The 15,252-nt window shown below is 33.4% G+C and overlaps 1 protein-coding gene across 1 annotated transcript; it reads right to left on the reverse strand.

The window, feature by feature from the left end:
- Positions 1–4,458: 4,458 nt before the first annotated feature.
- On the reverse strand, positions 4,459–5,107 carry LOC133328316 (uncharacterized). Its single transcript, XM_061536882.1, has 3 exons — positions 4,932–5,107; positions 4,714–4,864; positions 4,459–4,646 (listed from the first exon to the last, which is right to left on the reverse strand). Exons 1-3 carry the CDS (start codon positions 5,091–5,093, stop codon positions 4,507–4,509), a joined length of 453 nt encoding a protein of 150 aa, XP_061392866.1. The 5' UTR covers positions 5,094–5,107; the 3' UTR covers positions 4,459–4,506.
- Positions 5,108–15,252: the final 10,145 nt, after the last annotated feature.

A 15,252-nucleotide genomic window follows, 5' to 3' on the forward strand; every position in this document is an offset into this window, starting at 1 on the left:
ACTTGTATAGGTTGCCGAATGACATGCTTATGCATACATTTTCATGTTAATGATCCTACAAAAATTCGACGTCTGTTAGGATTCATCTGTTGAATATACCCAAAGTGGTGAAGGGTATCATCATATAGTCGGCCCGCCCGACTTTTGAACTTTCCTTACTGGTTTAATATTTTTCCAGACCAACTATGTAGGCGTGTTTTTATACCCTACACAACTATGTTGTCAGGGTATTATAGCTTTGTGCAGCCCCAAAAGTTTGTAACGCCGCGAAATATTGGTCCTAGACCCACCTTTAAGTATACCGATAGTCATATCTCGACTAGCTGAGACATGTGTGTCCGTCCGTCCGTCTGTCCATTATAATTTGTAAACACGACACAGGCCACAGTTATGGACCAATCTTCACGAAATTTTGCATGTAGGATGGGTTCTGGCCAATGACCCCTATTGTTTTTGGAAAAGATCGGTTAATATTTAGTGGATGAAATGGACCAAAAACTTTACTTTTGTCAGTTTTTCTGGTCGCTCCAGAGGCCGTAATTATGGCCCAAACACCGCGAATTTTTGCATGGAGAAGCGGATCGGGGCAGAGAATAAGCATGTATGTTTTGATAAAGATCTGTTATTATTTAGCGGGTCAAATGGACCCCGACTTTTGTGTTAAAAATTACAAAATTTGTATTCTATGGCGTATATGTTTACTCCTGAAGGACATCGAGCCGAGATGTTGATATTATATCCAAGAGGATTGGGTGACCTTTAAATTAAGACCAATTATATTGTTGTATGTGCTCAAATGTGAGAGTTACATCTAAATATTTACAGGTATCTCCGTATTCGTATATTATTTAGTAACCCATTATCACTTTGGAGAGCGGAACTATAGCGCTGATCGCTTTGAAATGTTCCATGAGGTTCCAGTTATGGTCAAGGACAACGGCTATAATTTTCGGTGATGATCAGATAATAATTTTGGAATGAAGTGGACCGAAAACTTAATTTTTATACCCAACACAACTATGTTGTCAGGGTATTGTAGCTTTGTGCAGCCCCAAAAGTTTGTAACGCCGCGAAATATTAGTCCTAGACCCACCTTTAAGTATACCAATCGTCATATCTCGACTAGCTGAGACGATCTAGACATGTGTGTCCGTCCGTCCGTCCGTCTGTCCATTATAATTTGTAAACACCATACAATTTGTAAAAACCATATTGTTTTTGGTAAAGATCGGTTAATATTTAGGGGATGAAATGGACCAAATACTTAATTTTTGTCGGTTTTTCTGGTCGCTCCAGAGGCCACAATTATGGTCCGAACATCGTGAAATTTTACATGGAGAAGGGGATCGGGCCAAAGAATAAGCATGCCTGTTTTGATAAAGATCGGCCAATATTTAGCGGGTGAAATGGACACTGACTTTTGTGTGAAAAATTACAAAATGTTTATTCTGGGGCGTATATACTTGCTCCTGAAGGACATATACCCTGGAAGTTGATAGTATATCCAAGAGGTGCTTTTGACCTTCAAATTGATACTAATTATATGGCTGTATGTACTCCGATGTGGCAGTTATACGTAATTAGGTAAAGGTGACTATGTGCATAGTATTACTCTTATTCCATTAGCAGACGGAAATGTCGTGTTGATCTCTTTGAAATTTTACATGAAGTTCCGATTATGGTCAAGGACGACGCTTATACTTTTCGGTGAAGTTGAGATTTCATTCAGGGTGTGCATTGAACCGAAAACTTTAATTTTGTCAGATTTTCTAGTCGCTCCTGAGGCAATGCAGAACATATGTGCAGAACATCGCATATTTTACAAGGTGAAGGGGATCTGACCAAATACTTAGAGCGGCTGTTTAGATGATGATCGGTCAATATTCCGAGGGTCAAATCAACCAAAACCTAAAGTGACCAATTTTTTATTTTATGGCGAAAAAAATCACTTCAAGAAAGAAAATATGCTAAGCTTAGAAATTGGAGTTATTGATCTATAATCGGTAAAAAGGGTGCAAATATCACGAAATATTGCCCAGGATCAAAATATAGAACCGCAGAAAGTTTGCTTTTTGTGGTAGTTGTGTAGGGTATCATATGGTCGATCCCTTCCGACTATACTACTCCACTCACTGGTTTTATATTTTGTTCTATAATATTTGGATTGTCATTCAATTCAGTCAATTTAATTAATCAACTTAATATTACCCCCATTCATCTAAATTATTAAAACAATTTATATTTTTACCAAGAAATATCTACGCCCAACCTTTAATCATTCAAAGTACTATAATTTTACATAATGTTTTTAAAAATATATTTTACTCAACATTTTATTTTTTTGGGTAGAACTAATAGATGACAAGTATGACATGACAAATTTCTATTTTTGACAAAAACCAAAAAAAGGGGGGACATTGAAATGATTGCTACATTCCAGTCCTATTAACCATTGAAACCTCGCGACAAGACTATTCAATTTGTCTCTTCTGAATGGATGTGAATTTGTTTGTGTGAAAATTAATTAGTTACATTAAGTGTTCCTGCAAAGCAGTCAGCCGGCTGGCAGCGAGTGACTGACTGTCTGGAGGGCTGGCTGGCTGGGGTGAAGCAAGAAAATTTATTTAATTTCTTCAAATGAGGCGAGACGACAGAAATGTGTCTTGTTAAAAGAAAGTTTAGCTGAAATCGATCAAAGTTTTTTTTGTTTTCTTGTCATGTCACATGGGGCAAAGTCAATGAGAAATACAACAGCCACAATAAAATAAACACTCATTGTTTCTTAAAAGAAACACACACACTACAAAATTGTCGTGCTGAGAAGTAAAAAAATAAAAATGATTTTTTATTAATACTTTCAATTTAAATATCCCGTACAAAACGGTCTACAACGTTAAACACATAAATACCACAAAATCCCGCTGGGTTATTCAATGATTATGAATTGCTTATCATGTTTATTTTTTCAAATTTCAAATAACTGCATCATTGTGTGGTATTTGACGCAGTCATTTAGAAATTATAACTAAATAACTGAAAGATGGAAAAACGAGCTTTAAACTCTCATATCCTACATGATATTAAGCAATTCATTGTATGATGAAAACTTCGAAATATACGATAAGATAGCCTGAGATAATATCAATATGTATGCATATTGTAGGCTATTCGATAAATATAATGACAAATAAATGCAAATCCGTTTTAAAAATTTTCAAATCGTGCGATAACGCCCATATGGGGTAAAATCAAAAGTGAAATTCTATTGAAGATGAATTTCGGTCAATTTTCTTTCGAAGTTATAGTGGAGTTACGATATTTTGGTTTTGACAGAAGACCACCCAATAGATGGACAATATCGTGGTGGAATTTGACAATAAATGGGGAAATTCATAAATCTCAAATATGTTTAATACCATCAGCCTTAAAGGTCGTTTACATTGAACCGGATTTGGTTAACCCAGTGGGTTTAAGTTTTCAATTCCGTTGAATATATGCCAAATAAAACCTCATAAAGTAGGTTAACCCGGTAAAAAGTTCTAATGTAAATGTCATATTATTGCTAATGAGGGCATTTACACATTGCAAAAGAAAAATGTGCTTCATCAAAATATTGGATTTAGACCCCATGTTTCTTTGGATAAGTTGGAGTCAATTTACAAATATGGTTGGCAGGTGACCACGAAATCTCTCGAAGAGAGTAAATGATTTCTTTTTGTGGTCTATAGAGCTATAGAGATGGAGACTACAGATCATCCTCCAACACATTGTTAAAATTTTGAATCAATTTTGAACACAAATTTCCAAATCAAAAAAAATTGTAACCAAGCTTCTACTTCTGAGACCCCTCTCTGAATGTTATCAAATCTCCCCTGTAGGGAATGGAAATAGTAAAATTGTAGTAATTTTATACTGACATTGTCGTTAGTACTACTGACTAAGTGTACCCAACTTAATGTAATCTTCTATTGACAATTAACATTACCATGTCATAGGAAATCCACCAGTAGACAGAAGTTCTACTGACTAGGTATTAACTTTGACGCCATATGGCGACATTGACACCAAAGATTCACTAGTACTTCTTAGCAGATTGAGTCTACAATATTATTGTGAATTGTAGTAGATTACCAACGACATTGTATTCAAATTGAAAAGAAAATTAGTTATGAATTCATATGATTTATTTAATGTCATTAATTATTCTATATATATAAATATATATATTATTAAATAAATACACAGATTAAAGCAATTCAATTCAGTCTTACAATTAAAAACATAAGCGAAAAATGTATATCTGGATAAAGATTAAATCAATTAATTTCATTTTCAGCTTTACAGTTAAGAATAAATAAATTAAATTCATTTTCTTCAGTCTTACAATTAAAAAACATAAGGGACAAATATATATGTACAGAAAGATTAAATTAATTAAATTCATTTTCTTCAGTCTTACAATAGAAAAAACACAAGGCAAAAATATATATGTACATAAAGATTAAATTAATTAAATTCATTTTCTTTGGTCTTATCATTTATTTCTGCATTCCTGCGGCTGTTTTCTTTAAAGAATTTCTTTTTTTGACGTTGAAAAGCTGTTCTTAGAGCCTTGTCTGCACACTTGTCGTACGTTGATATTACATCTAAGTATTGAAACAAAAAGATTAAATTTAATTATTGGTATTTTTGAAAGGTTTTTTGGCTTTGTACCTATTATTGCTGCATGGACTTTTCCATATTTAGATAAACTTTTCTTGCCAAAAGTTCCATCCACATTGTAATTCATTATAATAGATTTCCCAAATACAAGGTGTAAATTGCGTGCGACGTTGCCACCAATGAGATTTTTCATTTGGCGAATCTGCAAGAATAATTATAAATTTTATTAATTAATTATACATTCTATTTCCTGAATACAAAAAGCTTACATATGGGTCTGACTGAGTTGCTAATAAGTCTTCTAATTGCTTTAGACTTTCGTCCGTGTTTATTGGGAAGATGGCCATAATGTTTTGCACAATCGAGTTTTGGGAACCAATGCGATCTAGCAAAATTTTATGCTCGCCCAAAATCTGCAGTATCGTGTCCATTTTTTTTCCTATATCTTCACACGAAGTATACTTTGAAGTTGCTGGAAAAATATATAATGTTGTAATGAATACAATTTCGGTAATGCGAATTCGTTATATTAAAACTTACCTTCTGAAGAATAATATTTCATTTTTCCCTTGGATGGTATTGCTCTTTCGTCAGACATTGTTGTGTAGAGCGGGTGTACAAAATTAATATTAACAATGTGCTATTTACTGGAAGATCTTGGAATATTGGCTTGTACTTTTTCTGGAATGCATGAGTGTAAAATGGGTATTATTACGTAATCCGAGTGAAATGGCAGGCATACAAATTTATATTGCACATCTCTAATTGAAAATTTTTGCTTTTCGCCCAAAGCTAAATTTGTTTTGAAGATGCCTAGTTCGCAAGAATTTACGGGTTCATCGTAAAAACTCTCTAAGAGCAGCAATGCCCGACCTTCAATATAAACTTAATCGACTTGATTTATATTTTCAATTTTTATGGCAGTAAATGAAGTCGTGGAACAAATATTATCGGGCTCCTTCCAAGATATGTAACAGTCATTAACAAAAGCTCCTACAATTATATCTCGTTCGTATTTAATGTCATCGTTTTTAGTTTGAATATAGGCTGCGAGTTTTTCTTTTCGTACAATTTGTTGAAGGATTAATGAGGGTTTTCGGACATGTCTTTTCAAAATCTGCAATTTGTTTTCGAAGTCGTATGCAGAAAACGAAATAAGGGGGCCGTATTTTTCTGCACAAGAAGCCAAATGCAGCAGATTGTGAACATTAAAAGAAACACTGTTTGGCCCGAATACAGTTGAGAAATTCTCGACAAATAATTGAAGCAAATCATTAGACTGTTTAATATTTTCAGCAACGTGTCGCGGGGAGCTAAGTAGCCGATAAGCACAATGTAAAGTTAAAAACTCGTAGAATATATCCTGGTGTACTTTATTATGAAGGACAATTATGCCCGTATATGCGAGGAACTGGTGAAATTCAGTCGCTTTCCAGTGATGAAGGTCATCTAAAGACCTAGGTTTTCTAGGAAACTCCTTTGGAATACATTTTTTTAGTTTCACTAGGTCAGAAGATATTTCTGATATATTTTTTTTTTTTTTGAGTCTTTTCTTGTGTTTTGTTGTTCACTATTCTAACAAGCATTTTTTTTGTGACTCCAAGGTCAATAAGATGCATGCTATCTAACGGAGTCTGTGATACCATGCCAAATCCTATTTCTTCAAGCGGACTTCTCTCTTTCTTAAACAGTTCAGAATGATGGTTGGGATACTTTCTCAAAGTAAAATCAATATCGGATATCAAAGTTCCAACAGCGCTACTGTATGTCAGTACATTGTTCACTTTTGTCGCAACCTGTGTGCACTTCGTACAACCATACTTTGAGGTATGCCCAGGAACGCCGCAAATGAAAGCTTTGGCTGGAGTATCGCATGTTAAGCAACGAAACTTTAATTTCATTATTTTTCCATTTAACGTAATTTCCTTTAATGAAGTTGCTTCCTTAACGAAGTCTTTTAAATAATCTTTAATGCAACTCGGTTTAGTGGTTCCCAAGTATATACCAACAGCAAAAGGTTGAGTTTTTTCTTTTATGTTGACTATTTTACAAAGAATTGGCCACAATTGGACTCGCGAGCTTTTAAACAGGGGAATCCCGTCAATGTTTATATCCAAAACGACCTCGTCGTAGTTTTGCAAAACGTGTTCAAACTTCTTTAGCTGCGTTTCAATTCCAATGTGGCAGTAGCTTCCAGGGCAAACATTTCTCACCAAAACCTGTGCTTTTTTTCCCAACAAACTTTCTATACGAAGTGGAACATCTAGACCTTCCTCATTTAGTATTAATAGCAGCTTCTCCGCACATTTCCTAGAAGGAGCTGTTGCGATGTACCACTTCCTCAATTTGTCCCGCAACGTCAATTTCGGAATAGCACAATCCTCCGAATTCTCCACAAAATCTTCATGGTCTTCTAGAATTTCACATTCACCATTTTCTTGCTCATTTTGTACACTTCTGTTTATATAGATTGTGGCTTGTTTTTTAACAAGTCTTTTATAATGTCTTTTACTTATATTTTGTCTTTTACTCATATTTTATAATTTTTTTTATTTGTAATCACTTTAAATACCTTATTCGCACAATAACTCCAACAATATTTTTCGCACAATGCACAATTTCAAGCAACACGTGTGTTTTTCACAAAAGAAACTAATGAAATGAGAAGCAAAGCAAACATCAAAAAATGTGTATCTATTGACATCAAAGTCTAACGGTAAAAAACTGTTGACGCGATCGTTGACAATGTTGCCACAAATACACTACAGATAAAGTCTACAACGTTTACATACTCCCGCAATAAAGGGAAGTTGTTGACATTTTATCTAGTACCATTTTTGCTATAAAATAGGTGGTGACATAGAGATACATGGTTCTCTGCTTGACTACAGGGTCATAAAAATGGAATTAAGTATTGGAAAAATCCGCACATGGGATCTTGTAATGTATTTACTAAATTTAATGCCCACATTTGAGGCCACATTTTTTCTCAATGTGAAGAACTAAAATGAAACCATTGAGTGTAAAGGCCCAAAAAAGCTCACAGAGAAACGTGTAAAAATTTGGAATCGATTGTGTTATTAGTTTTTGAGTTATAGTGCCCGCCATTCGCAAAAACACTGTTTGGAGAAAACAGCTAGCTCTTTCTGACCACTCAATACTTACGGTGCCACATGTCTAAATTAGGTCGGAATATGTTGACGTAGATCCTACATAAATCTATGTCAAAATGCGGACATGAAAAAATTTTCGGTTGGGAAAACCATATAGAGTCACCAAAATGTCTAAAACGGACCCAGATTAAAAATAATTTGAGATCTAAAAATTTAAGATCTGTCTAAACAGGACTATATAATTTGGAAAATGGGTTGTAATTTTTATATGGGGTATATTTCAAACATCGACCTGTATTGAACAGCTCCCGGGACATTGTCTGTTATTTTATGAAAATCTGAATTACGTATTGAAAGTCACATCAATTACGATCATCAAAATACAAAAAATTCTATAATAAAGGTAATCATATCATTCAAGAACTCAAATATCAGCAAATATGGTTAATTTTTGGTTAGTTAGTTTTTGGTGTGGATTTTTAAAGGTTATTTTTTTGGGGTTCTATAGGAGGCGTGGATTTGTAAAGATTATTTTTTTGGGGTTCTATAGGAGGCGTGGATTTGTAAAGATTATTTTTATGGTCTATAAAAAGCTTGGATTTTAAAGATTATTTTTAGGGTCTATAAAAAGCTTGGATTTTAAAAGATTATTTTTTAGGGTCTACAAAATTCTTGAATTTTTAAAGATTATTTTTTAGGGTCTATAAAAGTCTTGAATTTATAAAGATTATTTGGGCAAGGACCGATATGTCTATGAAAATCTCTATACTAGCTATAACGACAGGTGGGCATAGGAAAAACGAATTTTACCTTGGATTTGAAATTTTAAAATCCATACCTCTGGCTTTGGTAGTTCTAATGCAAGTTGACAGCTCCGATGGCCCTTTAGGAAATATTATTTAAACATGAAAATAAATGCAACCTCCGATCCTTGAGCGAGTATTTTTTATTTTATTTTTCATGGACTATGTGATATATAGCATACATTTTGATGTTTTGAAGAATATTTTCTGAACTACCGAAACTATAAGCCTTGAGAACTATCAGCAAAAAAGTGGATTTATAATAAGGGGGTTCAAAGCCACAGGCGAGAATAATCATTGTTTTAGTCGCCTTATACCGAAGGAAAACCAAGATTATTCATCTACGTAGGTAATAATTTTAGAAACTTCTAAAACTTATATATGGAAATATTACAATTTTCTCATCGAAAATGAGCAAAAACCCATCAAGAATAATTCCTCAAAATTTGATCCAAATATTTCTATTATTGAAAATTTTACAGTATTTAAAAAAAGACATTAACAACTAGAATAGTCCTGAAAAACTACTATTTTAAAAATCCAATCTTCAGCTCCTTTCGACCTGCAGAAAATTGTCTATGAAATAATTCATTTGTCTGATTTTCTTCATTCTTCAGAAATATCCTTAAAAAATCAACATTTCTGCTTGTTCTCGTTCCACAGCACTGTACTTAAAATATGCACACTTCTGCATCTCCTCGACCTTCAGAAAAATCTTCTTAAAAAATCCATGTATCTATCTTTCTTCGTCAACAAGAACATATTCTTAAAAATCCATTATAGCGTAAAGGCCCTTGGAAAATAATCTTTGAATATCCAGGTCTATATCTTAATTAGTTTTAACAACTATTCTTTAGAAAATCGACGATTCTCGACCTTCAGAAAATATTAAGACGAATTTCAGGTTCTCCTCGTCCTCAAAAATATTCTTTCAAAAAATTCAGACTTTGGTCACCCTTTGTCTTCAGAAAGTGGAATTTAAAAGCCAAATATATATTTATGTTTGAATTGTAGTTTTTAAAATATTTTTGTTTATTTATTTATTTTTTGAAATCCACGCTCCTGAATATGGTAATCCTTGATAAAAATATTATTTAAAAAATTCACAATTATAGCTCTGGCAGTCCTTCAGAAAATATACCATAAAACATCCACGCTGATGGATTTGATGGTACTTCAGAAATATTTCATTAAAATTGCTATGTTTTAAATAAGCTTCTGAATCCGTTTGTCCTTGATAAATTTTCGTTAAAAACTTTTGTTCTGCTCGTTCTTGCAATATATATATATATATATAAAATATGAAAAAATCCATGATTATGTATCTATATGTCCTCTGCTCTTGCTTCAATAAAATATTCCTTGTTTTAAAATGCAACATAGATTATTCTAAACATTAGCATAATTACTTTCTAAGGGGATCAATATTCAAAGCCCACCCCTGACCTTATAGAATTAAATTTCAATTTAAATTGTATATTAATACAAATTGAATTTTTATTATTGTGTTAGTTTTTTTTTATATTTTTTCTTCATATTTAATTTTGATATTAAATCCATACACCTTATTAAGAAAATTAACTCCTACCTTTTCATCTCTTTTGAGTTCCGCAGAAAGTAATTGGCATTTTATTTCAATTACATCGCCACATACTTGCAGCGATGAATGGCATTTTTTACGATTTTTGTTTTTTTCCTCAGAATTACTTACAGTTCTGTTATTAAGCGTTCTTAAGTCAATAAGATTTATATGAAATTTAATTAAATAAAATTTACTTAAAGAGAAAAATATTCAAGCCCCCTCCTACCCTAGGCAAATGAATGAAAGAAATGTGAAGAAAGTAGCGACAAAGGGAAGAAATGGAAAGAAACGACAGCGACAAAGTAAATTGCATTAAGAAAATGATTAAAGTTCCTGAAAAGAAGAAGAGTGAGTCCATTTTTTCTTCCAATGAAAATTAAAGAAGAAGAAAAAACAAAACAAAACGAATTGAAAAAAAACATCCTCAACGCAATCCTTGATAATTGAGTAGAAGCACGTAATTAATGCTGTTTAATGAGCTTTTAAGCTTTGGCGATGAGTAGCAGTTCAATGCAAGAGTTCAATATGAAAGTAACCGACAGCAGCAGCAGGAGCAGTAATCGTCGTCGTCGATGATGATGATGGCTTAAACATATTTGAAATGTTGGGAATCGTCGTCGTCGGATGGATGACTGGTTGGTTGGATAGATGAATGTATGCGGATGATTACTTCCCGAATAACCCATGTCCATAGTAATTTTTATCCACATTAAAAATTGCCACCGCTGATGTTCTTGTTCCTCATCAATTTCTTCGTCTGCTCATTGTTGGTCTGGTTGTTGTTGTTGTTGCTGCTGTTCAATTGAATGTCATTGTCTTTTTATTGCTCGGATGCCCCTTAAAGTGTTTGTGAGCCATTGTTCGGACTCCTCTTAGAAACACTTGAACGACGACGCCGATTGTTATGATTCATTATTCAATCTAATATCCGTAGAATTTCATTTTTTGCTTTCATTATAATTTTTACGATTTTTATTTGTTTTTTTTTTTCTTCCGTACTCTCATTCCTAAATGGGGTGAGAGGGGGATCTGTGTGTGTTCGCCTGAAATCAATGTGTGTGTGTGCTACGCTTTTTAAATCCATCGATTTGTTCCGCTATCATCTAAAACAATAAATATTCTACAGTCAATAGATAAATGTACGGATGCCGGGCTCTTCTTCGACGGGGGAATGGAAGATGCAGGGGAAACATTGCCCGGCACGAGTTGCATGCGAACAATGAAGAAGAAGACAATCTTCGGTAAAATTATTGCAAAATGAAAAATAAGAAATTCTCCGTAAAGAGTTATGGACCTTGGCAAATCAGTTTTGTGTTATTACAACGAGGGATGGCAAAGGAATTTTTGGGAAGAAAAACAAAGAAACTGAACAGAAAAATTGGGAATTTTTGTAAATACATAGATTTTATTTCTGCCACTTAGGTTATTGAAAACTTCCCCAGGATTTAGTGCCGACCCAGTTTTTTCTTAAATTTCCCTAAAGTAAGAAAATCTACCCTCGTTCCGTTGCAAAGATTCGACAATGTCATCAATGGTTACTTGCAGAAGCGACAATGTCAGTATTAAAGAAAAATCTCATCAACAGTAATTTAGCAGCAGAATAAAATCGGCAATAACCCGGCAGGCAATTTGACGGTAGTAGTTGCAGATTACAACAGGCAAGACTGGGGTTTAGGATGGATAAATTAAAAAGAAAAAAATCAAAGAAAGCGTGGATTTTTTAAAGAATATTTTTTCAAGGGTCCATATATAAGGCGTGGATTTTTTAAAGAATATTTTTTCAAGGGTCCATATATAAGGCGTGGATTTTTTAAAGAATATTTTTTCAAGGGTCCATATATAAGGCGTGGATTTTTTAAAGAATATTTTTTCAAGGGTCCAATACAGGCGTGGATTTTTTAAAGAATATTTTTTCAAGGGTCTATAGAAGGCGTGGATTTTTTAAAGAATATTTTTTTGCGAGGGTCCAAAAAAGGCGTCGATTTTTTAAAGAATATTTTTTCAAGGGTCTATAGAAGGCGTGGATTTTTTAAAGAATATTTTTTCAAGGGTCTATAGAAGGCGTGGATTTTTTAAAGAATATTTTTTCAAGGGTCTATAGAAGGCGTGGATTTTTTAAAAAATATTTTTTCAAGGGCCCAACATAAGGCGTGGATTTTTTTAAAGAATATTTTTTAAATTTAAAATTCCTGGTTTATGAGGGCTGAAATATATCCATACAAAAATGATCAATATAAGTCCATGGTGTGACATAGCCTCTCATTGCATTTTCGATATGTTGAAGTTCTTGGGGGGTATGTTCAAAAAAGTTTTAGAAAAGGGTCCATATTTTGGCATATTCTCCATTTAATGGTACTACAAATTTAGGTATTCTTTCCAGAAATGTTTCTATATAAGTCCATGCTTATACCTAGCCGAAATGTTTCTTATAGGTTAATTTTGTAATATAGGCAAATCCAATATTTTTGTTTGCTGATCCTTGAAAAGGTAGTTTTAAAGAGTGACCTAAAATATTCCGTAAAAACCAAGCTTATAGATTTTCTAGTCCTTCAGAAAAATTTTGCGGTTAGTATAAAAATCCACGCTTGAGGTTCTGTTGGTCCTTCAAAAAATATTCTTTAAAATTTCACGCTTAAGATTATTTTGGTCCTTCAGAAAATATTCTTTAAAAATTCACAGTTATGGGTCGTTTGGTCATTCAGAAAATATGCTTGAGGTTCTGTTGGTCTTCCAGAAAATATTCTTAAAAAATTAACGCTTGAAATTCTGTTGTTCTTTCAAAAAATATTCTTTAAAAATCCACGCTTACGAGTTCTTTGGCCCTTCAGAAAATATTATTTCAAATTCCACGCTTTTGGATCTGTTGGTCCTTCCAAAAATATTCTTTAAGGATCCATGATTATGGGTCTGTTGATTCTTCAGTAATATTCTTTAAAAATTCACTCTTATATGCGGGATGCTCCATCAGGAAATGGAGGTTATCAATTTGTACATGAAACCACTGTGCCTGTGTCTCATAAATTCAATCTTATATCACTGACCAGAATATATATTGATAGCATAGCTTCTGAATGAGCTCTTTCAAGTCGGTTACATGTCTTTGAAATATTTCCATCCAGCATCCAAACATGTTGTGGTTGTTGTTGTAAATCTCTTCCCCTTTACTCTCGCCCTCCTCACGCCAAGGCAATTGTTTCTCTTAGTAATTTGTCTGGTTATAAACCATAAAACTTTGCACTGCACTGCAATGCATTGCAATGACTAATTATGGAAGATATTCTTTCATTCCAACTCGAGGCTTTCTTCTTCTTCGTCATCTTCTCACATCAAATCACATCACACAACAGAAAATCCATTTCCATCGTCAGCAACGTCTCGTGGTCGTCATCTCCTCCTCATCATCATCATCCAAGAATTTCCCGAACTCATCATCAAATTGTATTTATGATGATGACTGAAAATGCTGTGCAATGAGGACGGGGGTAGTCAGACGTTGGGGCAATGTGTTGCCATTGCTTAGCTTGGCGATCTCTTGGCGATGTGAACTAATCTGTTGGAATCTGTGGCTGATGCGTGTTTCATGTCCGTTTGGAGTGGAGCATTAGATGATTGTTTTCTATTTTTTGTTATTGTTATTGTGGCCCGCTTTTCTTTAGTTATGTCTTTGTTTTTCTCTGTACCTCTGTGTGTGCATTTCAAATGTGTCGAATCTTTTTTTCGTGGCTGATTGTTTGTTCATTTCATTTCTAGTCGTTGTTAATTTCATAAGTTATGACGATTATACAATTGTCTTTGAAAGAAAATAATAGAAAAAATCTTCCAACAATATTCAGTTGTCGTCATTGGGTTTCCATTGCTTCTTTAGCCACTTTACGACATGCCATCACCGAGGTTTACCGGTAATATTTGTTGGTAATTTTCTGCTAAATATCTTAACCATTTCTGTTGATGCCGCTAGCTAGCTGCTGTAATTTGTTGCCTTAGTTTTTTTCTTTTCTTGTAGCTATTTCTTCTAACCTAACCGCCACCTTTCTTCCAGCGGTAGCTAAATATTGAATTTTTATTTGTTTTTCAATTCCTGGTTTGTTACTTCGTTTTTTCGATGTATCATTTGGAAAAGTTTTTAATATAGAGTTTTTTCATCATTGAGTTACGGTTATCTATACCGCTCTATTCAGTTGGCATATTTTATAGATGGTACTGTAAATGTGATTGTAATATGAAGGCACAGTACTTCAAATTCATAAAAATCTACGCCCTGTCTAAGGTCTTTTCAAAAATATTCTTTAAAAAACCCACGTCTTGTCTAAGGTCGTTTCATTAAAAAATCCATGCATTGTCTAAGGTCTTTTCAAAAATATTCTTTAAAAAATCCACGCCTTGTCTAAGGCATTTTCAAAAATATTCTTTAAAAAATCCACGCCTTGTCTAAGGCCGGTCTTTTCAAAAATATTCTTTAAAAAATCCACGCCTTGTCTAAGGTCTTTTAAAAAATATTCTTTTAAAAATCTACGCCTTGTCTAAGGTCTTTTTAAAAATATTCTTAAAAAAACCACGCCTTGTCTAAGGTCTATTAAAAAATATTCTTTTAAAAATCTACGCCTTGTCTAAGGTCTTTTTAAAAATATTCTTTAAAAAAACCACGCCTTGTCTAAGGTCTTTTAAAAAAGTATTCTTTAAAAAATCCACGCCTTGTCTAAGGCCTTTTCAAAAATATTCTTTAAAAAACCTACGCCTTGTCTAAGGCCTTTTCAAAAATATTCTTTAAAAAATCCACGCCTTGTCTAAGGTCTTTTAAAAAATATTCTTTTAAAAATCTACGCCTTGTCTAAGGTCTTTTTAAAAATATTCTTTAAAAAAACCACGCCTTGTCTAAGGTCTTTTAAAAAATATTCTTTTAAAAATCTACGCCTTGTCTAAGGTCTTTTTAAAAATATTCTTTAAAAAAACCACGCCTTGTCTATCCCTTTAAAACCCACTCAAGCCATTTTTTATATCCCTTTAAAAGTATTCTTTAAAAATTCCACGCCTTGTCTAAGGCCTTTTCAAAAATATTCTTTAAAAAATCCACGCCTTGTCTAAGGCCTTTTCA

The sequence above is a fragment of the Musca vetustissima genome, unplaced genomic scaffold (assembly GCF_032173495.1).
Source record: "Musca vetustissima isolate MV318-11 ecotype Yass unplaced genomic scaffold, APGP_CSIRO_Mvet_v1 utg580, whole genome shotgun sequence".
Classification (NCBI taxonomy): Eukaryota; Metazoa; Arthropoda; class Insecta; order Diptera; family Muscidae; genus Musca; species Musca vetustissima.